Below are 26315 nucleotides of genomic sequence, written 5' to 3'. Positions count from 1 at the left end.
CCGCCAAGCCTTAGGCTGAGGCGCGGTCGCTTCTAGGGTCGGTTTTATTTAATAAAATAAAGTACAGCAATCAACCAACCGTTGGGAAACGAGGGGGGGGGGGGGGTCCCGCCACGCTCCCCAGCTCTTCCCTCACCACAGCCGGGGCCTGCGGCCCCCCCCCCCCCCCCCCCGCTTCGCCCACCCTCCACGACAGGGCTGCTTCACTCCCACCGGCCTGGCGTTTTTTGTTTTTGTTTTTCTTTTTAGCTGGTTAAAGGTGTGCGGACTGGTGCCGAGCGTGTTGTCACCGAAGCTGTTGCGGCCCCTGGGGATGTAGCAGAGGAGCATGCGGGTGGGCTGCCATTCCCGAATGAGTCGGGGCCTGCTGAGGGGCCCTGGGGACAGGGAAACCCAAGAGCGGGTGATGGAGGAGGAAAAAAAAAAAAAAACAAACCAAAAAAACCCAACAAAAAAACAGAGCAGTTGAGGTGGGGAAGGTGGCGGGTGCAGCTCCGAGCTGCCAAATGCGGGGGGCACCCGCAGGCGGGTCAGTTGGAGGAGAGCAGGGAGCTGTGGGACGACAGGTCCATGCTGCTGGCGCTCAGGCCTCTGCTCTCCGCGCGGAGGCCTTGGGTGCCCTGCAAAATACATCGACCGTGAGGACCGGTACCTGCAAATCCGTGCCCCCCAAAAAGCTGCCAGCCCACCTCCTACCCCCCCCCCCCCTTTGCCTTGCAAGCCAGGACTCCCCCCGCGCCCTTACCAGCCCCCTTAGGTGCCACCTCTGCTCTCCCGGCTCCCATTCTACGGACGGAGGGTTTGCCGAGCTCAGCAGGCAGGGAGGTGGTTGTTTGGAGGCAACACCTTCGTTTGTGGAGCTACGATCTCAGAAGAGGGGCTACGCAGCTGCCCCGGGGGTGCAAGTGGGGGCACTGGCCCGTGCCACCGCTTGGCAAGAGTAGCTCCAGCCCCGCGCGGCAGCGGAGTACATCTGCATGGATGAACGCCTCCGGTGGGGCCTGGAGCATCACATCTGTGGCCCACCGTGCCCCTCACGGCCAGCGTCACCAGCCACGGCCACACAGCCCCCAGCCCAGCACCCATTCCTGCACCGGCCCCGCTGCCCGCCCGGTGTTTACCTCAAACGAAGCATCGCTAGACTTGTGCAGGTAATTTAATGATGCAGCTCGTTTCATGCTACAAGGAAGCAGAGGAGAGGCGTGATCTTGTTGTGCCTGGCCAGACCCCGACTCCCAAAGTGGCAGGGCCACCACCCACCCTGCACCCAGCCTGGCCCTCACAGCCCTGATCCCTACCTGGTGTTCCTGGGCTCCAGGGGACCATTGCCCTGCAGTTTCTTGACCAACATCTCACTGCTCCTCCGTATCACATCCCGGATTTTCCCCAGGGAGCTGCTGCGCTGGAGGGTGCCACTGCCATCCTGGACACAGAGACACAAGCCAGGGCGACGGCTGAGCGGCACCGATCGGGCTCTGGCGTGCTGCAGATGAGTGGCCAGGAACTGGGCTTGGCTCCAAATGCCCTCTCGTAGTGAGGATTAAGCCCTGGCCCAGAGCAGGCTTACTGCTCGCTACGTGGCTCCCCCTCACCCCGGTTCTCCATGAGACACAATGACGATGGAGTTGGGGGCCCCCACCACCACCATCGCCTGGCTCATTCAGACCGATCCTCCCTCCTGCCCGGTGGAAGCCCAACACCCCGCCAGGCTGCTGACCTGCACCAGGCCACCAGCACAAACGGCACTGGCAGCCCCGCAGCCCTGCTCAAACGTGGCAGAGCTGCATCACCCACGACAGCTCAGGCAGCAGCTACCAGGGAGGTCCCAGGGGCCAGGGAAGCACCAAGCCCTGATGGAAGCCCCAAGCTTGGGGGTACTTTTATCAGGCCAGGACATGCTGCCGGGACATTCATTTCAAGGACTTTCTCCTCATTTGCGGCTGGCTGGAGACTATCCTCCCCCTCCCCCTTGCCCTTCCTCACCATGCCATTGCTATTCCTCCTCTCCATCCAGCACTCGTCCTGATGCACATTCGGGTCCCGCATGCCAGGCCTGCGGGCTCACTCATGTCAGACAAGACCAGTCCACACGTACACACGGCCTCGTCCCACCTCTAACACCCCCACGACGTTTAGCTTTCAGCCTGCTGAGCAATTGAGGCAGCTCCATCTGGGATGCATTCATTTGGCTGCACCAACACTATGTTGCCAAGCAGGCACCACTCTCCTCAGCTCCCCCAATTTTAGCTGCAGCCGGCCCCGCTAGCTGCCCCAAGGTGGCACTTTGGAGGGGTTCCTTTATGGCTGCCTGCTTTTTCCAAAGACCAAAACCAGCCCTAAATATTGTTCCCCACCTCATGCCACTGCCATCGTGGCACCGAGCTCTTCCCCTGTGGCCAGGCACGCTCGTTACACAAGGTTGTGGCACCACTGCTAACATGGAATTACTTTTGCCTGGTAACACCAGTCCTCCCTGCTCCTGATCCCGATGGCCCCTGGCACATCAGGGCAGAAGAAACAGAGATAAGGTGACCACAAAAGCCCTTTGCTCCTTACGAGCATGTGTGGGAGCCCCTTTGTACCAGTCCAAATGCTCTGTGGCCCAGGCTGGCAGCAGGAATTGCCCCAGGAATCTCCATGCAGCTCTGCATGTAAGCAGGGGCTCTGCCTTAGGCCAGTCAGCCTCTTGTGCTGACTGTGATGGGTTGTGGCCCTGGGGAAGGCTTTTCCAACACCTCCCCACTCCAATTACCCAAAGCTGATCCAGCCCTAGATCCTTCTCCAACAGCTGAACGGGGCTTTTCCCACCAGCAAACCCTTCTCCTGGTATTCATCTCATCGCTTCTTGGATAAGCCAAGTGCATTGAACCTCTTCACTTTCTCGTCAGGATGAGGGGGTTCCAAACTAGGAGCCATGTGCTTTTGCTGCAGGGAACCCACACACCAGGAATGCAGAGAGCACCAAAAGTATTAGCAAGGTAAACAATTGAACTCCTGCACCAGGCATCCTGGGCAGGTTTTGGAGGAGCTGGCCGTCAGTATGCGACACTAGCAAAGATGGAGTGGAGTATCATTTGCCTCCCCACCGGACTTGCGCTGGGTCACCTGCAGGGTACTGCCATGCCAGGCGCTGTTCCTTTTGCCAGGGCACACAAGCCAGGGGTGGAGAAGGGAACACAGCTTGGTCAGAGGAGCTGGACCATGGTACAAGGGCAGCAGGATCCAGCCAGGAAGCATGGTCTGGGGTCAGGGCTAGAGGATGGAGCCACATGTCCCCAGCTACAGTGATGCAGACTGTCTGCAGACCAACACCAGAACCAAATGCTGCTGCAGACTGGGTTAAAAATAGCCTCCCTTCTCTCCCCACTCCCTTTTCTGCAGGGTTATTTTTAACCCAGAACATTTATGGGGCTTGGTTTACCGCAGAACCCCCACCCCATTGCACCCACCAGGATGAGAGCACTCAAAGAAGCAGCTCTACCACCGAGCCGCTCTCCACTGCGTGCTCCCACCCTGCCTGCTGCACAGAGGCAGAGGACTTGGGCAGCATTTGGCAGCACGCAGAGCTCAGCAGCGGGGGACACAATGGGGTATTTCTCTGCCTAATGGAAACACGCAGTTGGGAAAGGTCCAAGCTCAGACGCTCCAGGGCAGCCCTGCCACACACGGCTACAGAGCTGAGGTTAGTAGCAACCCCAGTTTGGAGGTTAGGGAGAGGCACGGTGGAGCTGCGTCCCTCATTGCCAATGCTCAGCCTGGGAGAGGTGCCCTGGGGGGGGCGGCACATCCCCCTGCACGCACACAGACACCAAGCACCCCCACACCTGCTCCAGCAGCATTTGCGCCCACCACCCCAGGGCTGACCGACGCTGGCCTACAAAGCATGGAAAGAAGCACAGGGCAGCGGTTCGGGTCTGTCTACCTTTAATCAGAGGTACGGTTGTTACAGCACCAGGTCCAGGACGTGGCAAAAACACAGGGGCAGGTGGCACCGAGGCCTGAACGCACCCTGCACTGGGGACTCCCCGCTCTCCAGGAGCGTGGAGCAGCGCTGGGAGAGAGAGGCCAGGGAAGGTGCAGCCCTAGAGCACTCAGCCCTGGGCTCCGCACCCCGTGGTCCTGAGGACAAAAACCTCCTTTCAGCAAGCACAAGCTCCCAGGGGAGCAGCATGCATGTGCCCCAAGGCCTCTGCACCACCGCAGGAAAGCCAGGCCCAGACAAGACACAAGCACGTTTAGTATCACAACCTGCCAGATGACTAGCATGAGAGAAACTATCTAGCTAAATAAATAATGGGGCGGGGGGGGGGGGGGGGGGGGGGCGGTTGTCCTGCGCTGGCCTCTGGGCTCTGTCCTGCTGGCTGCAGCCTCCCCGGCTTTCTTCCCGGGTAGGAGGACCAGGAAGGTTCATAGGAGGTGGGATGAGGGTGTGCACCCCAGGATGGGAGGCTCAAGGCAGTGCTGGTCTGGCCCTGGGAAACATCCCCTTTTCCCAGTAGTGACCAACATCTCCAGACCCTGTGCAGGTCTGGAGTCCCATCAGAGGTACAGAGACACCCCCACGCGTGGCCAGGGTCAGCACTGTCTTCCTAGCAGTAACAGGGTTACAGATCTCACACCCACTTGGCTAGGGACAGCCAGACATTGAGTGACAGCCCCAGGGACCATGCCTGGCAAGTCAGGTCCTGTATTCAAGAATTGCCCTCCTCCATGAGCAACCTGGCTCCTTCTCCTCCGGTGGAAACCTCCCTCCAAGACATCCCATCTGCCCCCACATGCTCAGAGCACCCCAAGCCCCAGCTCTTCCTTTCCTCGCATCCTTCTTTGCACGTCCTTTTTCTCCCAACCACTCTGCTCCAAACCAGCCCGTTCCCCATCTCAGCCACTTCTAATGGCCTGGGGTCTGGGTCCTTGCAGAAAAGTTGTTTTCCTCCTACCCTTCCTCTGCCTCCAAGGAACAGCAGACAGCTTCATTCCTACCTCTCCCTCTCCCAGCAGCTACACCTGGGGACCCTGGAGCAACGGGGAGCCGATTCACCCCTTAATGCCATCAGGTGAGGAACTCGGCTACAGCATCAGCTCAGGAGGTTGCAACCAAACATGCCTGTCCTGGCAGGTCCCTGTTCTAGGCATGGCCCTTGGCTGTCACCCCCTCACCTCATCTTGGATGTACAGCAGCTATAGGCCACCCCACATTCCCGTGCCCCTGCAGAGAGACCCGCATGCTGCCCCTGGGTTGCAGAGCTCAGCAGGGAGGAGGAGAGCAAGATGGGGAGAGACAGCCCTGTGCTGCAGGGAGAGCCCAGCTCACTGGTGGCCAGCGCAGGTTTGCTACGGGGCACTAAGATCAGCTAAGCCTACAGGGAAGAAAGCAACTGGGCACACGACAGCCCTGCCAAGGCCAGACCTCTCTCCCAAAACAACCTCCCATCTTCGTGCCTCCGTCCTGGCCTCTGCAGAGATGGAGGGAACGAGCTAGGAGGGTTGAGGATGTCTAATGACGGTGGAGTCGGCACGCCTGGAGTGAAGACAATCCCCCGCAGGCCTGGTCCCCAGGGACGTGCAAGGGCAGGCTGGGGGTAGGGGCACGCGAGGGGACGGTGGTCCGTCACCCTGGCCTCGGGGAGCAGGCAGCTCCTCGCAGATTCTTCCTGCTCTTGCTGGCCACGGGACTGGAACCGGGCCACGCGGCCAGGCACTCCTCTGGCAGGCGTCGCGGTGCCCTCGCGCGCCGGGAGGGTTGGGGGACTGGCGTGGAGTTCTTGCCGAGGAAGGAGGGATGGTGTGGAGGAAAAGTCAGAAGATACAACACAAACATCCAGGTGATTTGCGGTGGAGGGGAAAGAGGGAGTCTCGGGAGGCATTTAAGCCTAGTGCACAGAGAGGAGAAAGACACAATTTACAAGGCCGTGAGGTTGTAGGTCACCCAGGGAGCAGGTGGGGCAGGGCCCAGGCCGCATGCAGAAACAACGGGCCACGTCTGGGCAGGGAGGGAGTCCTGTGAGGCTGAAACAGCCGGCTCGCATCTTTGCCGACGCGCTCGAGCAGGCTGGCAGGAACAGCTAGCTCTGGGAGGGACAGCCTGGGTCTCCCTGCTCTGAGAGCTGCCTGCTCCTGAGCCTCGGGCACGGGGTGCCTGCCAAGACCTCAGCAGCACTGAGCTGGTGCCGTCCCTGCTCTCCCAGGCCAGACCCTGGTTCTCCCAGGCCAATTACCTGGGCAGCAAGTAGCTGGTCCGGGCCCTGGGGTGCTTCCAGAGCTGCCCGTGGCAGCAGAGCACAGAGGCTGCTGGCACCCTGGGGTCTCCCATGGCCCTGTGCCTGCAGCAGCTGACAGCTAAGGGATGGCAGCAGAGGCTGCCGTGAGGCAGCACGTCCGAAAGTCTCTAGACCAGCACAGGGAACAACTGGCCGTGACAGACAGGAGCAGCGGGAGCTGCCTCAGCCTTCTTTTGGGAGGAGCTACAGCCCAAGTACAGGGCTGCTGGCTGGGGAGAGGAGGCTGGCGATACGTGCAACAGGCTGGAGAAGGCACCGAGCATCAGGTGGCAGCAGCCGTGCCCCCCAGGGTGCTGGGCTAGCCCTCAAACCCGCTATCTACAGCTGGCTGGGCCAGGGAAGCCCTGCCAAGCCTCTTGGGGAAGGGTCATATGAGCAGGGACTATCCCCCTTGGCTGGGTCAGGCTGGGGGAGAGGATGGCATTGCCTGCTTGCCTTGGGATGATCAGCTCAGAGACTGTCAAGGAAGGTCTCCCAGACCATCACCAGCGCAAAGCAATCACTCAACACCAACCACAGCCAGGAGGAACTGCAGAGAGACACCAGCCAGGACGGGGACCAGGTGATCCTAATCCAAACCTGCAGCCCTCCCTCTGTGCTTATCTAGCCCCTCTGCTAACTAGGGAGTGCGAGGGTCCAGGGTCGGTGCCTTGCCAGGGCTAGGACCCTCTTCGCTGATGATGTTGAGAGCTGGGACAGAGGACAGCCCCGCATCTGGCAGAGCTGCCGGGTCCCCTCGAAGCTCAGCTCCCCAGGTCCCCTCCAGCCACCTCCTGGGTACAATCCACAATCAAGAGAGCCAGCAGGCTTCAGGCTTGGGTGTTGAGGGGCTGTCATGGCAACAGGGAAGAGGAAGGAGGAAGGAGGAAGGGAGGGAGCTCATGCGGGTTGGGGTAGAGCTGAGCCAAGTGGGGAAGGGTTAGTGACAGCAGATGTAAGGGGGGAGCAAGGACTCCGTGTGCTCAGTGTGTCACCCGTGCCAGGCCGCAATAACCCCTGGGTACCCAGCTACGCTACGCTCTCAACTAGAGTTTGCAGGAGGAACGGTAAGCGTTAACAGCTCTAGCAGCCCTCGAGCCAAGCACCCACCAGCACCATGCTCACTTGCCGCCTCTTCTCCATCCTCCTCCTTGCAGAAGACAAAAGGCACCTCTCCCAGACCTGGACCGCTACCTTCCTCCAAACTCGGCGCTAGTGACCAAAGTGTCCCTCAGTCTCAGAGCAAGCCTAGACAGGCTCAGGTCGCCCTGTCTGCGCCTCAGCTAACAGCAGCCTCTTTTGCCACCACCGGTCAGCCCGGCCCGGCATCCCACAAAGACCTGCCTTTTACCACCTCTGCTTGGCCAGAACCTACGGAGGGCACGAGGCCAGCAGAGGGGAACAGCAAAGATGCTGGCTGCAGACTATTCCCACGCCCTGCAGTCGCCCAGTCACAGACACACCAGACACGCACACACGCAACCCTCCCCGGGCTCAGCATCGCCAGTGGCGCAGTGCAGGACAGACAGCCAAGTTGCTCACAGAGGCTGCACGGGCCTGAGACGGGGCTGATGTTCTCAGCCAGGTCCTCAAGAGGGGAGCAGCAGGGAGAGATGTTAATAAGGATGCAAGGCTAAGATTAAGGGCAGACCAGGACCAGCTCATGCTGTGCATTGCCAGGGCCTGGCAGCCCGCTGGAAGGAAGCAGGAGCCCTCAGTTGGGGATATCTGGCCTGTACACCAGAAGCCAGGCCCAGACACGCACCTTTGCAGGCTGGCTGGCTCATGCCAAGAAAGAGGGGAAGGAAGTGTGCAGGGAACGAATGGAGGCAGACAAGGATGCCACGACAGGCCACGCGGGGACAGCCCTGAGCCAGGCTGCCCCTTCCCTCTGGCAGCCGGCTGAGGCCATTCTTGATGGTGTCTTGTACTTACCCCGCTCCATTCCACGCCCATACTCACTTCCTCGCTACCGTCTGTGGCATTCTCGTACTTGACGCTGCCCCCCAGGCTCCGACGTCTCTCTGTGCCATCGCCCTCCTTCAGGATCTCCACCACCTTCGTCTGGTTGATTGGGTCAATGCCCTGCAAGTAGAAAGGGATAAGGAAGCACCTTGTTTTGCTCCTCTGGGTTCTCTCCATCTAGCGATCTGCTGTGCCATCACTGTGCTTGGTCCTGTTCCTTCTCTTAGCCATTGCCCCACCACAGCCAAAACTCTCTAGCACACGAAGGAAGGAGCCAAATGCCACCCTGCACTTTGCAGTCCTGTTTGGGTTCCCAGCTCAGTGAGCCCCCACCTCCAAGCCATAAACCACCCTGGGGGACAAGGGCTTGCTACCCCAAAGCTGACAGCTTTTTTTCTTCACATTTTGGTCTGTGAAGGTTTCTGCTCTCCTTCAGCCTTTGTGCTAGGTGCTTACAGCTCCTGCTTTACTATTTGAGGATTGAGAGGAGTTTAGAGCGAGACATACCCTAAGAAATCCCTAGTGTGTTCCCTAGACAAAAAATTAGTGGGAAGAAAACATCCCAGTGAGTGCAGATCTCCCCAGTAGCTGACAAAGCCCCGTAACCTGCCCTAACCCAGCTGCAGTATTTCTGCAGTCAGAGCCATGCCTTCTTCCCCACATGTACACAGACTTATCCGCTCCATCCATACATGCACGCACACGCACAACCCCGTAAATGTACACATGCTTGTACCCTGGCGCAAATGCAACCCCAACCACCAAGGTGCTCTGGTATCGGGGAAATGTAAACGAAGGACATCAGAGGCTGCAAGACCCAAGAGAGTCCTCACCACACTCCAAGCCAAATGCTGTGCCATGACCGGTGGGATTGCCACCCCAAGCCCCACAATGCCCCCCCTCCACCATGGAAGGTCCCTCTGGGGTTACCTGTCGCCGAGAGCGAACTGCACACTCCTCCAAGGTCTCAGCTGCCTCTAGCTTGCCCTGGCGTCGGTACAGAGCACCCAGGTTCCTCAGGGTGGTGTTCACAGTCGGGCTGCAGTAATAGATGAAAGGTGAGCAGGAGCCCTAGGACCACCACCTCCAGAGCCCACAGCTGCCCACAAACCACCTCTTACCTGCTAACCTTACAGGCCTTGTACCAGCCGCCATACTCAGCGTAGGGAGCGCTGTCTCTGTGCTTGCTCTACAGGGTGAGGAGAGATGAGAGCTGTTAGCCCCATGCCTACTGCCCTTCTCTAGCCTGTGCTCTCCCACTGGGTGCTAGGATCAGGCCCCAAACTGCACCCCCCCACACCAGCCCAGCCTTCGGAAACGCAATGTGCAAATGCGGTGATGAAGCCCAGCAGGCTCCTGGAAGGAAAGCTGAAAGCCCATTTGCTGCAACAGATCTGGGCCATAAGTAGAAGTGATGTCCCCACCCCAGCAAGGAGCATAATCCCATCTCCTTGCCCCTTCCACGGTACCAAAGGCAGCAGGGACAACACAGCCCATCCTCACGGCGCCCTGGAGGACATGACACCCCACACCCCCCAGCATGTGAGAGGGAGACAAAAAACCCCCAAAACTCAACAAAAACCCCATAGGCATGCCAAGCAGCATAGACACTAAACCCCTCAGCCATGGCTAGCAAAGCAATCAGCCAGCCACATCTAAGCCTCCTGCCTGCTAGGTCAGACCTGCTCCACAGCAGCTCAGCCCAGCTAGCTGTCTCTTCCCTAAGCTCAGCCTTTGCACCCCAAAGCTGGCTGGACCTGCCACAGCCAGAAGCAAAGAGGCTGCTGACCCAGGGCAACAGAAGGGGCAGAGCTTGATGCTCAAGGAGAAAGACCTAGGGCCAGGACAACCCACTCTGCAGGGCACTAGCTGCTAGCCAGCATTGCCCTGGGTCAGTAGCGACCACGGCACCTGCAAGCAGGAATTGCCACTGCTGTGGGAACAAGGATGCTTGTCCACACGCTGTGCACCCCGGTGCATGGCAAGCCCTGGGGCGGGTGCCATGCTGCTGGCTCTGCGCCCACAGGACACGGGGGCCGGGCAGAAAGCACCCAGCTCAGCCCTGAGCCCAGCAGGGCTACTCTCACCTAGCAGGTGCAGGGGACCATTGCTCCACAGCAAGAGTTTCCCTCTGGCAAGGGCAAGAAACTGTCTTTACAGGGACCATTTTTCTTACTCGGTCCCACATAACTTCTCAGATCTTTACCCCACCTGAAGGAGTCTTCCCTGAGCCATAGGCACATGAGTTTACTTGTGCCAGAGCCTACGTGGCCTGGGCAGGCCCCAGGTACAGGAGAACTCGGGACTCAAAACACATCTGAAGCTTGCGTAGAGGCAGCCCAGGCTGAACTGGAGGGGAAAGGTGTCAAATCCCTTGGGGCAGAACTGAGAGCAGAAGGAAAGAGGGGTGAGGGGAAAAAAGAACTGAAGCTCTACAAGAGGGGTTTAATCCTTTTTAATAGGAGACATGGAAACGCAGCACAAAGCAGAGCACAGCAGCCCCAGCCCCCGGGCCAGCAGTACAAGCATGTCTGCTTGCCACCACCGGGCCAGGAAGGCCATGCCAACCATGCTGGGCCATGGGGAATGGGCATGCAACCCTGGGGACGGGAGCCCCAGGGGCAGGGAAAGAGGTTCAACCCTTGCCCCAGGTTGTAAAACGAATCTCACTCCAACTGTGGGTCCCTGAGCCTGTTCTCTTGCCCTGTAGCAAAGCTTGTGTTATCTGGAGCATAGCTTCACACTACAACTATCTACTCTTAATTCTCTGAAGATACCCCCAGAAGTGTCTCAATCACAGAGGGGGCAAGGGGAGCCTAGTTTCTGCTCCAACTTTGATTTCTCCTGCATAGGATGGTGCAGCAGCAAGCCTTATTTCTTTGCAGCTGAGCCTTCATAGGGCAGCAACCGGAGCAGTGCAAGGTGGAACTGAGCACTGCGCTGCACTGGGGACCACAAAGAGCGGTTCAATGGGAAGACCTAGCATGCTGGTGGGGGTGGCTGCTAGCGCCCTGCTCTTAGGACTGGCAGGATGGGACTGATAAGTGACTAAGCCAAGCCTACCAGCCTGCTGTCTGAGCCTATGTAGGCATGAGGCCTGCTCTGAGGCAAAGGAAAAGGAGAGAGACAGCATCTGCTCCCACCGCAGCTAGAGGACTAGACCAGAGCCCTTCATTCTGCTGCTTCACCCACCTGCCAAAAAGCAGGTGAGGTCTTTGGCTTGGGAGAAGCACAGACAGGGCTCTGCTGCGTTTATCAGCTAAGCACAGAGCAGGGCCTGGGCAACAGGAGCAACAGTTTCTTTGCCTCTCATCTTAGTCCAAAGCAAGTCTTTCAGAGGCCAGCTAGGACATAGAACAGCTAGGGCCCGCCCTGTGCAGACATCTTTTTCAGGAGGTTTGGCTCCATTTCCTAAGCCAGGTGATGGCAGCAGTTTCTTCTTGACCTCCATTTTTCCCCCAGGCAGCCTTAGGGCTGCTTTAGAAGCAGGTTGTGCTCTGGGTACTAGCAGCTCTTTGGAACAAAGTGCCAAGGCCCTGCAGCACAACCCTCTGCCATCCACCATCTTCCATCATCTGCGTGTCCTAGAGGGATCACTAAAGCAAAAAGAGAGTGCATGCAGCCGTGGCTGAGAGGCTTAACAACCCCCTGCCCCAGGAAAAGTATCTCTCATGGGCCCCTCCCTCCCTGCTGCCCCAAGGAGCAGCCACACTCTCTCTCCACCCTCCAGACCCCTCATGGCCTTCATCAGTGGCCATGGCAGCTCTTCAGACTGCAGGAAGGAAGGTCTGGGCTGTGGTAAGAGAGGATCAAAACTCCCAGATCTCTTTCCCCTCCCAGGGCTCTTGCTGCTATCAAGAGGCAGCACCAGCAGCTCAGACTCACCTTGCTCATCTCCTCTCTCTCCTCTGCATGCATCCAGATTGGCTTGTGTTCATCTGCGTGGGGAAGAACGCAAGACAGCTCCGCTCACCACCTCACCCTGTTGCTCTGCCACTCCCTCTGGGGCTCTGCCGCCTCCACAGCCCAGCACTCTGTCCCCAGAGCCAGCAGCTCACCAGAGGGAAGTGACAAGGCTTCCAGATTCCCCTGGTCCCTGGGCCAGAGCCCCAAGAAAGGCAGCTGACATTGCAAGGGCAGGACAGGGGAAGGCAGGAACAAGTCCTGCCATGGGGGAATGCCTGTGCCAGGTGTACAGGAGAAACTTTAGCCTACGCCTGGGAATGATTGTGCCACTTGCTATTCCCCCTTTTAGCCACAACTATTCCCAACCCAGTAAAGACTGACAGCCAGAGCTCTCCAAGACCTCTTCTGAGGGAAAAGGTAGAACAGCATAACACACTAGAATGGCAGCATCTCAAGGGCTGCCCAAAGAAGGGGCCCTGCAAGGCATCCCGTCCCTCTGCCAGGGGGATACCAGAACCAGCCAAGCCTAGGCTGAGATCCAGGAGACCAACTGCTCACCCTTCCCCAGCCCCAACAGCTTCTGCTTTACAAACCATCCACGGAGCCAAATTCCTTCACATGAGCACGGGTAAGGATCTCCTTATACAGCACCTCTGCATCTTTGTATTTGCCTTGCTTCAGGTAACAGGAGGCCTGCAACCAAGAAAACAGCTCCAGTCCCACTGGGCAACACAGGTTAACTCTGCCCCCCCTCTAGCAGCTATCTCTCTGCATCCTTCCAAGCACCAGGCAATGCTCACCTTTCCCGTGACACCACTCCCCATCCCCACATGGCCTCTCCCCAGGGTCTCACCAGGTTGTTCTTGGTCTTGGCCACATTGGGGTCATCAGGACCCAGGCAGCTCTCATAGATCTCCAGGGCCCGGCAGTAATAGTACTCCACCTCATCATACTTGCCCTGGTTCTGGCACAGCAGGGCTAGATTGTTCAGCTGCTTGGCCACATCAGGATGGTCTTTGCCTAGGACCTGGGTAAAGAAGAGAAGCCACAAAGTCAACACTTAAAGACTGCAGTGTATTCTTGGAGTTAGAAGAACTGTAGTCCCTCCAGGACATGCCTATGTCAGACAGGAACCAAAGACTAGGGAGGTAAAGAGGAGAAATTCCAGCTTCCACCTCCTGCCACGCCTCTAAGGCTGCAACCACTGGAGAGACAGGAAAGGTGGTGGGAGAATCAGCAGCCAAAAAGATTAGGTAGGTCCTGATCTCCCAGGTGCAGTGAGGTAATGGGGGAAAACCCTTAGGGAGAGCTGGAAGGAAGGAGAACATGGGAGACCAGTACCTTCTCACGGATCTCCAGGGCTCGCTTACACAGTGGTTCTGCTTCTTTGTACTTCCCTCTCTTGCCATAAAGAACAGCCAGATTGTTCAAAGTTGCTGCCACCTGCAGAGACATAAGCTTCTCCATGAAACAAAGCAGAATCCAGTGGGACCAAACAAGGGGTGCAAGCAGCAGTAACAGTGACTGTCCCATTTCCTTCATGCCTGCAGTACAGCTGATTCTGAAGAGAAGGTGGTCCAGAGGCAGAAGGCTACCCTGCCTACATCGCAGGATCCAGGAGAAGCCACCTCCTGACAGGCCATACTGAACAAAACAGCAGGAAATACTGAAGCAGTAAAACAGAGCCCCACACCATGTGAATAGCACCCCTCACATCACAGAGCACACTGTTGTCCTTGATAGTCTGGCTGCAGACACACAATAAGGGCACCATTCGAGACCCAGCAGCACCCGCACATCAAGGGAAGTGACTGAAAGAGGAGGGCGACACTCACCGCTGGGTGGTCTTTGCCCAGAGTCTTCTCACGAATGGAGAGAGCATCATTCAAGAGGTGTGCTGCCTCTTTGTATTTATTCTGATCCCTGCAGTGCAAAGTCAACCAGTTATTCGGGATTTGGACACCACAGCCCATATGAAGCAGAACAACAGTCCTTCTTCCACACAGATCCAGCCCCCAAAGCCCTTTCATTTCTCCATTCCTTCCTACCTTAGCCAGTCCCTAGTTATATTAGGGAGCCCAGCGGGCCAGATACCTCATCTGTGTCAAAACCTTTCTGAAAGGCAAACCACTAGAAGCTGGGGGAGCTCCCTGTCAGCAGAATGCCCTGTCCTGGTGAATGGGAGAGGCAGAAAGCTCTCCTGGCCCAGTCATGCCCTCCCCACCACCCAGTCCTGCACTCCCCACCATGCTCACCTGTACACTAGCGCCAGGATGTTGAGCATGGTGGCCACATCAGGGTGATCGTGGCCTGATGTCTTCTCCAGGTCCTCCAGTGCCTGCTTGCAGAGCGGCACAGCCACCTCATAGCGTCCCTGTGAGGCGTACTGGATGACAAGGTTGTGGAGGGTGCGCAAGCGTGCGGGAATCTCATAGCCTCCCTGCTGGGCAGCTGCCACCGCACTGCTGTGCTGGTGGGGCACTGCAGGCACAGAGGAATAAACAGGGGCACAGTTGGCACAGCAGGCTGGAACAGAGACAGCCAGCAACCATGCATGAGCAAACACTTACATCCAGGACCATGCTCCTCCTCCTCATTCGGGAACAGATCATCCAGAGAGTCCTTAGCAGAGTCGCCCTCCTTCTCCTCCTGAAAGGATGGGAATCACAATACTGTTGGTTCTCAGAGGATACAGCAGCAGCCTGGGCTGAGTCAGCTGCCAAACTCTCCTCCTTGCTGCAGCCCACCAACACCCCCAACTTCCCCTGTTGTCTCTGCCACCATCTCCTCCCCCCCCCCCAAAAAAAAAAACCCTAATAAAGCCAAATTTTCCTAGCACATCTTGGCATGCTACTCCACGTTCTTCCAGAGACTCTTGCCCATGCAGGCTCCCTTCAGTTACAGGCATTGCTGTGCACGGTAGCTGGGAAGGGGAAAAATCCAGGGCAATGCTATCGCACCTAGTCAACCCTGCTGGTCCAGCCTCCCCCACCCCCAAAGGTGGCTGCTCAACATACCGAAGGTGAGACATCCTCATCATACTTCTTCAGCTGGTTCATGAACTCAAGGTGTTTCTTCTCCTCCTCCAGCTGAGCCACAGTTTGTTCACTACGCTGCAGCTTCTGCTGGGTGTTGGCAAGCTCGTCGCGCAGCCACTGGTTCTCCTGGCACAGTCTCCGCACCTGAGCACGCAGTTTCTGCTTCTCTGACTCCACAGCATTCAGGTGGTTGGACAGTGCCATCATCACCTTGTCAAGAGTCCTAGTCAGTAACTACCACAATCTTGTCATCTCCCTCACACGCATGCTTAGGGCCCACCCTCGGGGTCATGCAAGCCGCCTACACTCAGCCCCTTGCTGCCCCTGCAGCTTATGGGGAACGGCCACACGCTCGCCTTCCCCTGTCAGTCCTGTGTAACGCCTGGGGGGGGGGTCACCCACCACTCTCACCTGAGCTTCTCCGAGCCCCAGTTCAATCATCTCCACTGACTTGCGGAGCAGGTTGGATTTCTCATGCACGAGATTGGCTTCTTCATCTTTCTTCAGGCACTTGATGGTCTCCAGCAAGCTGTGCAGGATGGAGTTGTGTTCATTCTTGAGTGCCTCCAGCCCTTGCATCACCAGCTTGGTGTTGGAAATGATCTCCTCTTGGCTCAGCTTGTCCAGTTTCTCCTCCCTTGGGTACACCATGGTGGACATAGTCCTGCTCGTGCAGCCCTACAAAGAGAGAGAGACAAAACCCGAGTGCCTCAGCGCTGTTTCAGAGAGCCGCAACCAGACACAAGTGTCACAGCCTCCTTCAAGCAGGCAGAGACAGCATTCAACTGGGTGCCTATTCTAAGCCCTTCCCCTTCGTTGTCCCCTCTCCCTTTGGCAGCATGAGGCTGTCAGGGCACGTGTCTCCGCTTTTGTGGCACAGAGTGCTGGCAACCAGTGCAGGTGGCACACGTGGACAGGAGACAAAAAGGCTAGAATCAGTGCTGACCTCCAACACCCCCACACTCCCAGCAGCAAGAAAAGCTGATTTAGCTTCCATTTAAGAGCAGAGATTTGTAGTTGGCAGCTGCGGTTGCAATGCATGCACCTCCTGCCCACAGACCACTGATGCAAGGAGGCTGTCAGAGCTCAACACCTCTTCCGACTGCAGAAGAAACGGAATAGAAAGTGAAGGGATGCCGGCTCAAAGCTTTCTGCTTCCTCTGTGGAAAAATCTCCTGGAAGAGCATCTCTCAGACAGAGACGCATCAGTGGCCTTACTGGGCCAAACAAAAAATTCCCTGACCAGAAGAGTACACCCTGACAATCCCAGCCCTGGCACAGAACAGCCATTGTGGCGATAAGGGATATAACACCACCAGCGTGAACTGAATCACGCCTGTGTGGGAAAGCTTACATACACCAACTGCTACCATTACACTAGTGTAACCCTTGCGTGGGTGTCAGCTTGAAACACTAACAGCTTTTCCAGCTTCATTTGCCCTGCTGCCGGCCCAAGGTCTCCTCAGGATGGCCTAAGGACTCTGTACCACTCCCTCCCTGTCCTGTTCCCCCCAGATATACGACAGGAGAGTACCAAGCTACCGCCTTTGCACAGGGACACCGAGTGCTACAACCCACAACGTTAGCGTGGCTGCAAGATCGCTGCATAGAAAATCCAGGAGCTAGGAAATCACAGAGGGCCAGAGGGCGAGAGACATAAGCAGCAGGCAAGACCTCTTTCAGCAGGTTGACAGTACCCTGACTGCTCTACGACCCACTCATCTAACCCCCTCTCAGCCTTCCTCCCAGCTTGGCCACCCCGGCAGCCTCTTCACATTACTCAGCGATGGTAGGAAAGCCACCACCTACCTCGCTATCGGTCACTCCAAGGCCAGGCTCCTGCAGGGCTGAAGGCAGGCAGCTGCCATGCCCTGCGCAGGCACCAGCACCTCCTTGCAACCCGCAGCCGGCAGGATGGGCTGCAACCTGAGCGCCCAGGGCCCTGCCGCCAGGAGCCTGGCGAACTGCCCAGGCATTACGCAGGAGGAGGTGGAGGAAGAGCTGCCAATAGATTTTTCTTTGTCCTCCTGCAGGACCCACCTCTGCACGGTTTGAACTCTTTGTTGGGCAGCAGCCTCGTGCCTGCTTTACTGAGCAAGCAGAAACGCTGCCCCAGGAGGAAAGAGAGCAGAGCTCCTCTCCTCCCCAGCTGTGTGCTTTGGCTCCTCTCCTCCCCAGCTGTGTGCTCTGCCCAGGGGGGGCTCAGGGCGATCCCCCAGCTCAGCTACCGCTACCCCTGTCCAGGAGCGGGCCCTGAGCAATACGGGGGTCCCGTTCCTTCCTCACTGCAGCACTGAAAGTGAAGACGGCAAACGGTGCTGGGGCAGTTGCTATAAGTAACACATCTCATTATAGCCACTCATTTCTCCCTCTTTAGCCTCACTCTTCCAGAAGTTCCTTGAGTTGTTTTATAGGCCTGAGCTCTCCTCTCAGCTCCTCTTTTCTTTCCATTCCAGTGATGCACATCCATCCCTCAGGAAGGGCAGCAAACTCTCAACACACAGCAGAGACCTTACTGAACTTCAGCAGGGCAGAAACACTTTATGTCTCTTGAAAACTGGGTTCCTGTTCATACCTTCGAGCAAGAGCCAAGTCCTCCCCCACCTACCCCAGAATCTTAATGCTGACTTCACACTCACTTAATGATCCAGCATCAGCACCAACCCTGAGCCATACTTCAGTGTATCCTTCACTTTTGGGTATCTGCCATGCTCCACATGCAGTTACCCTGTGCATTGTGCATTTTATGCTGAAAAGTCTCGTCTGGACTGTGATGTTTCCCAGTTTGCTTTAGAGAAGACGATATGATAAGAAGGTCATGAAGAACTTCACTAAGATCAAGATAAAGGGCACAGACTACTGTTTTGAAGAAAAGACTAGGTCTGTTGAGAGTTGGCTGCCACTCATATCCTTTCTTCCAAACTGATTCTCCAGAACTGGCAGCTAAGCATTCTCATCCATAACTCCCTGGATATTCTTTTTCCCACCTTTATAACACATCTGGGGAAGTGATCAAGTGATAAAGCAATGAGGGAAGCCATGCCTAAGGCAGACTTCTGCGGGTGAGCACAGTTAGAGATGTGCAACCATTCCCAGCTCCAGAGGAAGAGCCTGGCAGCCCAAAGGACGCTAGCCCTGCCACATTGGGCAAAGCACTGCTGTCCTGCTCTGAAATGGGTCGAGACAGCCTCCCAGGAAGGCTCAACAGGCCCTTACCTGCTTCCAAAGAAGCCAAGCCAACAACTGCTAAAGTTTGAAACAGCCGGGTCACTGGTTTCAGCTCATAAGGAAATGCAGCCCCAAACTCAGAAACAGGGAAATTGGGAAGTGGGAGTCCTCTGGAGCATATGCAATGCTTGGGACACAAGGAGATCCCCAGGAGCTGCCTCATGCCCCACATACAATAAAACTAGAGCTCTGCCTTAAGGCTCACACAGCTGTGCAGCACAAGTGCTTCCTCATCTGTCCCTCTGTCTGCTGGGTCAGCTGTGAGATGCTGTCAGTTTTCATGAAAGCATTACTTATGTCCATAGAGATCTCGCTGCCATCTTTAAAAAGTACAATACAAACGCATTGGCAAGAGCAACGTGTTGCGATTCATGATAAAAAGCCACCAGAGCTTGCACCTTCGTAGATAACAGAGTCAGACAAGACCCAGATCCATAGAAAATCAGCCTCATTAATTCCACTGTGCACGGAACGACTCCTCAAGTGAGAAATCGCCAAGCTGCGTGTTAAACCACCAGTGCCTCTGCTACAGCAACATCCTGTCTTTCTTCAGCCCTTCCAGCAGAAAAAGCCTTGAGCATTTCAGAGTCTCCACAATCAACTAGTTTTTCAGAACCGTAAAGATTTCAGACCGAGAAGGGAAAATAATCCAAATGTCCTGACCCACAGCACATCAGACTCATCCTACCCTGCAACTACATCCTCAAATCCTCAAGACATACCAATACAGGTTCCTTTTCTCTCACTGGCTGTGCAAACACCTCTACACAAGCCTGGTCTTCCTTCCTCTAGGAAGACATCCTGGAAGCACAGCTCTGCTAGATACCAACATGCTTCCAGTGTTCAAGAGTGGACAGGGGATTGCCCAGGCTGGACACAAGGTGCAAAATACGAGAATAGCACATGGGCTGTTCAATTCCAAGTACCAACAAGAAAACAAAGAGAAGACTGCAGAGAAGTCACTTAAATACTGCTACCTCTTGCACAGCAAAGAAAACCATTAAAGACTGGTGGGAGCTGACTTATTATCCCTTCAAAGTGACACTTCTTCCCTACAGAGCCTTATTTCTAGCTCTTTCCAGCGCTGGCAGGTCTACACTCAGTGCCCAGCTCTCCAGAGAGGAAACATGCTCTATGGCAACTGACGCCAAGGTTGGGCACGCTGGGGCTGCTGTATAAGCACTCTTCCTACTCCCACACATTCAGTAAAAGGGCACTGAGTGTCCTTTATCCACGCAGAAAACGCACTCGGAGGTTCCTGCAGAGAGGAGAGGAGACACCATCATCTGCCTTTGGGAGGGGGAGATTCAGACTGGAATAGGAAGAATGCTTTTCCCAACAGGTTCCTTGGGAGCTGGAGTGCCCGACTCCTAGTTTATCCTGCTTGCATTCTTCACGGCTCTGCAGGTGTCACAGGCCAGGTCTCCACCAGCATGTTTCTGCTCTAGTTGGCATGTCTTGCCTATTTACAGTGAGCTGCTAGAATGGCCTGGCTTTCTGGCAACACCCATCTCATCTCCCCTCCCCTGCTCCCATTTGGAGGAGTGCTGCAGGAAGACAGGGAAGGAACATGCGTGCACCGAGCTTTGTGGCAGTTGCAGCAATCAGCTGGGAATCCATCAGCCAGCACACTCTGCCAGGCAGAAACCTTCCTCCTGTATTCGAGTGCATAACTGGGAAATCACTGAGCATCAGCAATTTCAGCAGCCCACTTTTCTGCCTCTGAAAACTGCTCCCACATGCAAGAGCTTTAAGAGGAAAGAGCTAGAAGCTTCACTGCTTCGATCTTAAACCCACAACAGCTGCCACAACAGAAAGAAGGATGCCAGACTGAATGGGTCCAAGTGAACCTTAAAGCTTAGATTATGATGCCTAATGCTAGAAGGCTACAGAGAGCACAGAGACTTCAGGTCTACACATGCCTCAAACAAATTCAGTTCACTGTCCCCCCGCATGTCCCTGGACCAAGTATATGTGAGACACGGGGTACCATCACAACTTGCACAAGCGATACTGTCAAGACAATAATTGCAGCTTCCTTCAAACTGCAGATGGCTTGCCAGCACTTTCTGCATAGAAGTGGGCACAGATTTTTAGCAGCAAACTCTTCTGTAGGAGAAGGTGATTTAAGGATATGGTAATTGCAGAAAACCAGCTGGTTCTGGAAAAAAGCTTCCTGTGGAAAAGAGTCAGTCTGACCCATAGCAAGAACGAGTGACCACGTTTGGGAGATAGATAGCAATGGTAGCATTTAGAAAGGAAACCATGGGGCTTAAAGTCTTATTTGCACAATAATTATCCCAGTCTCAAGTTGTGAGACATGCTTTTGCTACCTAAAGAAACAGCAAGGTTCTCTATTTGAGAAGCAAAAAACTTGATAAAAGCAGGGACGTTTGTTTTTTTTACCTTTGGACCTCTGCCAGCTTGCTACTGTTAAACAACAGAATAAAGGGTCTCTGGACCCTGCTGACCACCACCAAAGCTAGAAGTGAGATTGCCAATATACAGCTGGGTCTCGACTCCTAAGGGATACTGCAACAAAACCTAGACCTAGTACCTTGGATGATGAAAACAAAAAATAAAAGCAGTAAAAAGCAAACAGAGTGCCAAGGTTGCAACCATTGCAGAGGCTGTGTCACAAGCACAAGTCTTCTCCTTATTTTCATACTATAGTGTCAGAAAGCAAACAGAGACTGTAGGAGACTACAGTCAGCTGTGCAGAGCCTCTGAGGCTTCCACTGCACAGTCAGGACATATTAACACTGCCAGGAAACTTGCATACGGCCACACCACTGCCAGAAGAGCCACTGTGCTCAGGGTCACCACCCTAGGCCACCTGCAACAGAGCCAGGGAAAAGGGATGAACCGGTGCTGCTCAGCTGCACATCCGACAGTCAGCATTTCCAGAGCCACTCCAATATGGGTAAAACAAGAAATACTATCAGCTCTGCACGATGCCCCAGAGCTTCACCACTAAGAGCAGCTGCACACACACATTAAGGCTGTAGAAACAAAGGCAAGAGAAGGATGTTTTGCAAATGAAGGGACAGACGGCTGTGCAGTCAGCTTCGGGGTAACGTTAAGAACTGCAACATGAGGAAGAGCCAGAAATTAGAGAGCAAATGCTGGACTCCTAAAAGTAAGAACTGGTGGGAAAATCCTCATCCGAATTCCTTAGATAAACTCCTTATTACATTTGCCTTTGCTGAACAACACTTCAGGACAAAGGGGCCAGGCACCACAGCACTAGAACCTGACCTTAGGCCCAGAAGAAGGGAATTCTGCACATGCCTCCCTTCAGCAAGGTCCCATGGGGACAGGGGCCCTCTGTCCCAGAGCGAGAGAGGCAATGCAATCCACCTCCAGCAGCAGAGCAGGGAGCAGAGGCAAGGAGTTGTCTCACCCACATTCTCCCATGCCCAAAAACCAGGACTCTCCTTTAGCATCCAGGCACCCACTTGCATGGTTTTAAAGCCCAGAAAGGCTTCGCCCAACCAGCTTCCCCAAGCTTTGGAGTCAGGTGTAATTCAGTACAAGTTGACTCTGCTGTTGGAAACAGCCCAGTCCTCCCCATCCCCTGGACAGGGATCAAGGCCAGGATTGCTTCTTTCAGCAGCAGCTGACACATGCCAGCTCTAGCCGAGTGTGAAGCTCCAGGGGTTTTTCGAGATACCAGAAGGCCTGTGCTGGGAAAGTCTACGCTAACCAGCAGCCTGCAAGAGCCCCAGGGAATTTTAACTAGGACTAAGGAACTAGATTTGCAGCTGAAGTGGAAGGGCTCTCCCGCAAGGAGATAGGAGGCTCCCTTCATGCTCTTTCCCTTCAGCACAATACACTCCTCTCTGTCCCAGAAGCTTCAGCTCCCCACCACCTACGATCTCTAACAAAAAAATCGCACCGTAGCATAACCTTCCCGAAACCTAGGGCAAGGTGGAGGTACGCTGGCGTTACAGGGACTTGGCCGCAGTGACTCAGGTTCACGTCACTACAGAAAGGACCTGGGAACTTCCCATCCCCCTCCTGCTTTCCAGCCCACAGCTGGAAATGACAAGTCAAAAGGTACCCGGCTTTGTTCCAATTGACCAGAGCAAGCAATTCCTGTGTTACCAAATCATGATCCAATTCCAACAGGTCTATGTGCTCTGAGGAAGACAGAGGAGATGGTCTGGTTGGTTTTGTATCAGATCACTCATTTCTTTCAAGACCAGAAAGGTCTTACTCCTTTCATTCATTGGTGATCAAAGAATACAGACACTGGAGGCAACAAGGGTTAAAAAAACCTCAACAAAACAACCAACCAACAAAACCGACCCCAAACCAGCACCGACACGTGCCATTAGCAGAAAGCCATTTTGCTCCTTATTGCAGTTCCTGCCGTTTACAGCCCCAGCTTGCCAGGGAAACATGCACCTTTCAGGAGGCCCTTGGAACCAGAACAGCAGTCTTCACCACCCCCACCAGCAAGCTTGTGCTAGCACCTCCAGATCAGCTGATAAGACCTTGTTTTTAAACTCTTGCTCATGTCTGCAGCAGCTCACCAAATCCATCCTGCATCTGCTGTGCCTGGGACTACAGCGGAACACCATTAAAACCTGTTTCCAGGCTAGCGGAGATGAGAGCTAAGCAGCTGGAACGAAGCCAGGACAACCACCTCTTCCTAGCTTCGGAATCTGATTGGGAGTCTCGCTCTATAAAAGACAGAGCGAGAGCCATTACCTTGCCATGACAGCATGAAGTAGTATTGAAGCAGGCAGAATAATTCCCTGGAGCCAGTGCCTCTGCAGGCATCTGTCTAATGTGAGGGCTACGCACTGGATGTGCCTCAGGAGTACAGGAGATGTCCAGGACGCAGCTGGGACCAGCAAGTGCCCTGGAACCACTCTGTGTACCCTGAAGGGCTCTGGAGTTCCCGCACTCCCTCCACAGTGTACCTGGGGCAGCTGCAAAGACCAGCTGGCTGCAGGCTACGAGACTGAGCTATTATTTCCAGAAGCAAACGGGTCTTGTAAACCGTAACGAGGCAGCCAAATTCACAGAGACAAAGCTCCACCTGCATAATACGCAAAGGATCTATTTTACCTCTAGCTTCCCCAGCCAGCTGGAGTTCTTTGAGGAGCTACGTGGCTCTTTCCTAGCAAATCAAGGCTTTATCCAGCAACTCTGCCAAGGTCAAAAATCTTGCCACGTGTCCTTTGTGCCCCGAGAGCCATTTTGGTACTTGGGGTTAATGCTGTTCTTCCTACCTGGACATTCCTCCAAAACAGCAGACGAGAGAACACAAGCTTCCTGCTCCTTCTGCCAATTACGGCAAAGCTCAGCCGTCTTTATTTACCCTGCGTCTGAGCTGGCCAGATCTTTGACCCAATGTGTGCTGAACACCACCCTCCTTCCCCTGCGGGGGGGCCTTCCATGTCTCTGAGGCGGCATGGGATTCGGGAGACCAAGGGCACTAGAGGAGACCCTAGCATGGAGCCGCAAGGGAGTGCCAGATGCCAGCTCTGCAAGACACGGGGAAGCCTGAGGTTGCTGGTAACGTGGTGCTGCCTCCCACCATTGTGCAAATTTCTCCCGGCTGCCCGGCCGAAGCATTCTGCTGCAACGCCATCCCCCAGCCCTTCTTCAGACACCTCCTCCCAGCCGCATCCTCTCCCTCCCAGATGCTTACCAGCAATTCCACCCCCCCCCCCCTTTGGTAGGGTGCCCCTCCACTTCGGAACAGCTTAATAAGCAGATTATTAACGGGAGGAAGGTTTGGGGGGAAACAAGGCTCTGAAAGTTTGCGAGCCGTCGCTGTATGCTAGGAGCTGCCTCCGTCATCGCCTCTCCGGCTTTGTCTGGCAGCAAGAGGCACGCCCGCTGCGTATCCTTGGGACAAGCAAGCCAGAGAAACCCCTTCATCCCTCCTCAGTATCACCACAGAGAAATTCTGTGCCCACCTGGCGAACTGTAAGCTTCCAAAGGAGAAAAGTTTTCATCGGCTCTGCCCGAAATTGCACTTCAAAGCGGTCCTTTGTTACAGGACCGCTGGGCACCCTGCCCGTCTCAGTCACCGGATGGGAATCCTCCCCCACCCCGCACCGCAGAGGAGTGGTACCTGGCTGCCTGCAGCGGCTTGTCCAGCGTTGGCACTCCCGGATGCCCCAGTGCCACGGAGAAGCGCAGGCCGCAGCGATGCACGGCTCCCACGGCGTCAGCCGCGCTGCCCTCCGGTTCTAGCAGAAGCGCAGGCACCAGGCGCTCGGCAGCCAACCACACTGCAGCAGGGGGAGGGGAAGGAGATGCAGCCAGGCTCCAGAAACAGGACGGTCGGACGCTCTCCTGGGAGCGCAGAAAGCGCCGCGCGAGTCAAGCCCAGGGCTCCCTTCTTGGGGACCGACGGGAGCGCCGAGGAGCGGAGCCGAACCCCCAAGCTGCCGCCGCACTCTGCCCGAGGGGCTCTACCCCACCGTCGGGCTCCCGCTCAGGCGGCCCTACACCCAGTTAGAACTGCTCCATCCTACGCTCGCTCTTGCGGCGAAAGGTTTTACATCCCATTTGGCATCACCCTCACCTGCGCCCCCACCGCTAACCCCATCCCAGCCCCTACAGCCAAGCCGGTGGAGCTGCAGAGAACCCACCAGCCGCGCGATCGCTGCCGCTGTGCCCGCAGAAACGGCCAGAGACAGGACAAGATCCCTGGGAATCCTACTGTGTCAGCACTGCGCAGTGCGGAGCTGGGCCAGGCACCGCCTGGAAGCGTTCGTTCGATCTCTAGATGCTTTACGCAGAGAGAGGACGAACGCCGCAGCATCGCAGCATCCAACGCGGCCAGCGGATTTTTGCCACAACCATCCCATCCGCGATAACATGCGACCTTCGGGGCGCTCTCTACGATGTTTCGTGAACCTCTGGAAGCGTGCCGTCCCCAACTACCGACACCTGCCTGCTTCGTGGGGACTCCTGTCCCACCCCACGGGTCCCCCAACACGGGGAAGGGCTCAGGGTGTCCCAGGAGGGACCCCAGCCATGTCGACACACAAGGTCTCTCTTGCCTCATCTCCCACCACACGCTTTTTCACTAAAGCGTCTCGCTGCTCTCCCTTCCCTAGTTCTGGAGGGCAAACCTGCCTGGCTATGGGGTACGCACGGCTGCAACACAGCTAAAAAAAAAAAAACCAAAAAACCAGTAAAAATTAAAAATCCATAGCAGGACTACGTAGCAGGAGCACAAACATGTATTATTCTTTATCTTATGTGGAAAGCCTTTCCCGGCAATGAAGACACGGCCTAATTATAGACCAGTGAATCCCACAGCACACTGGGAGCGGCCACCGCTGGCACTGGAAACCGTGTCCGTGTGTCCCCCCTTGTCACCAACACACCCCGCTCCGGGGGGCTCCGGTTCTCTGCCGACAGGAGACACCGGGCGCCCCCCCCTCCCCCGACCCAGGAGCTCGCCCCGGGACCGGAGAGAGCTGGATCCCACGGCTCCAAAGTCCGCGCAACCAGCGTCCTTATCGCCGACCTCACCGGCCGGCTGCGGGAACGACGGGCCCGGTTGTCCGGTTCCCCGACCACCCCCCCCCCCCCCCCGGGCCCTGTTCCACGTCAGGGGTTCCCCCGTGGGGGTCGCACCGTTCTCCCGTTGCTCCACACACACACACACACACACACACACCGAGGACCACCCCACCCCACGGGCCCCGGGCGTCGGGCCGGAGAAACGACCGAGCCCCGAGCACCACGACCCCGCCCGTCCAACAACCTGCTCGGTGTGAGGTCTCGGTAGCAGCGGCGGCGGTAACCGCCGCGACGCTGTCGAACTGTTCCGGTCGAAGTCCCGGTACGACGGAGGTGGGGCAGGGCGGGAACCGGCACCGCCCTCCTCCTTCAGCGGCGCAGCCCCTTTAAATCCAACATGGCCGCCGCCACCGCCTCGGCC

At 56.1% G+C, this 26315-nt stretch overlaps 1 protein-coding gene across 8 annotated transcripts; it reads right to left on the bottom strand.

The window, feature by feature from the left end:
* Positions 1 to 30: 30 nt before the first annotated feature.
* Positions 31 to 26315, bottom strand: KLC4 (kinesin light chain 4). Of its 8 annotated transcripts, none has more exons than XM_049833428.1 (17): positions 26139 to 26315; positions 24489 to 24648; positions 15578 to 15844; positions 15146 to 15376; positions 14699 to 14777; positions 14384 to 14609; positions 13964 to 14051; positions 13470 to 13571; positions 12982 to 13155; positions 12722 to 12821; positions 12108 to 12160; positions 9344 to 9411; positions 9153 to 9261; positions 8193 to 8342; positions 1299 to 1423; positions 1122 to 1179; positions 31 to 620 (listed from the first exon to the last, which is right to left on the bottom strand). In XM_049833428.1, the coding sequence occupies exons 3-17, from the start codon at positions 15824 to 15826 to the stop codon at positions 531 to 533; spliced, it is 1902 nt and encodes a 633-aa protein (XP_049689385.1). In that variant the 5' UTR covers positions 15827 to 15844; positions 24489 to 24648; positions 26139 to 26315; the 3' UTR covers positions 31 to 530. The 8 variants fall into 8 exon arrangements, with proteins under 8 accessions (XP_049689385.1, XP_049689386.1, XP_049689387.1 ...); XM_049833429.1 differs by having other exon boundaries at positions 8220 to 8342; XM_049833430.1 differs by lacking the exons at positions 31 to 620; positions 1122 to 1179; positions 1299 to 1423 and adding an exon at positions 1430 to 5870.

Source organism: Accipiter gentilis, chromosome 30, assembly GCF_929443795.1.
Source record: "Accipiter gentilis chromosome 30, bAccGen1.1, whole genome shotgun sequence".
Classification (NCBI taxonomy): domain Eukaryota; kingdom Metazoa; phylum Chordata; class Aves; order Accipitriformes; family Accipitridae; genus Astur; species Astur gentilis.
Note: the sequence above shows the minus strand (reverse complement) of the source record. Positions and strands in the feature narration are given on the sequence as shown.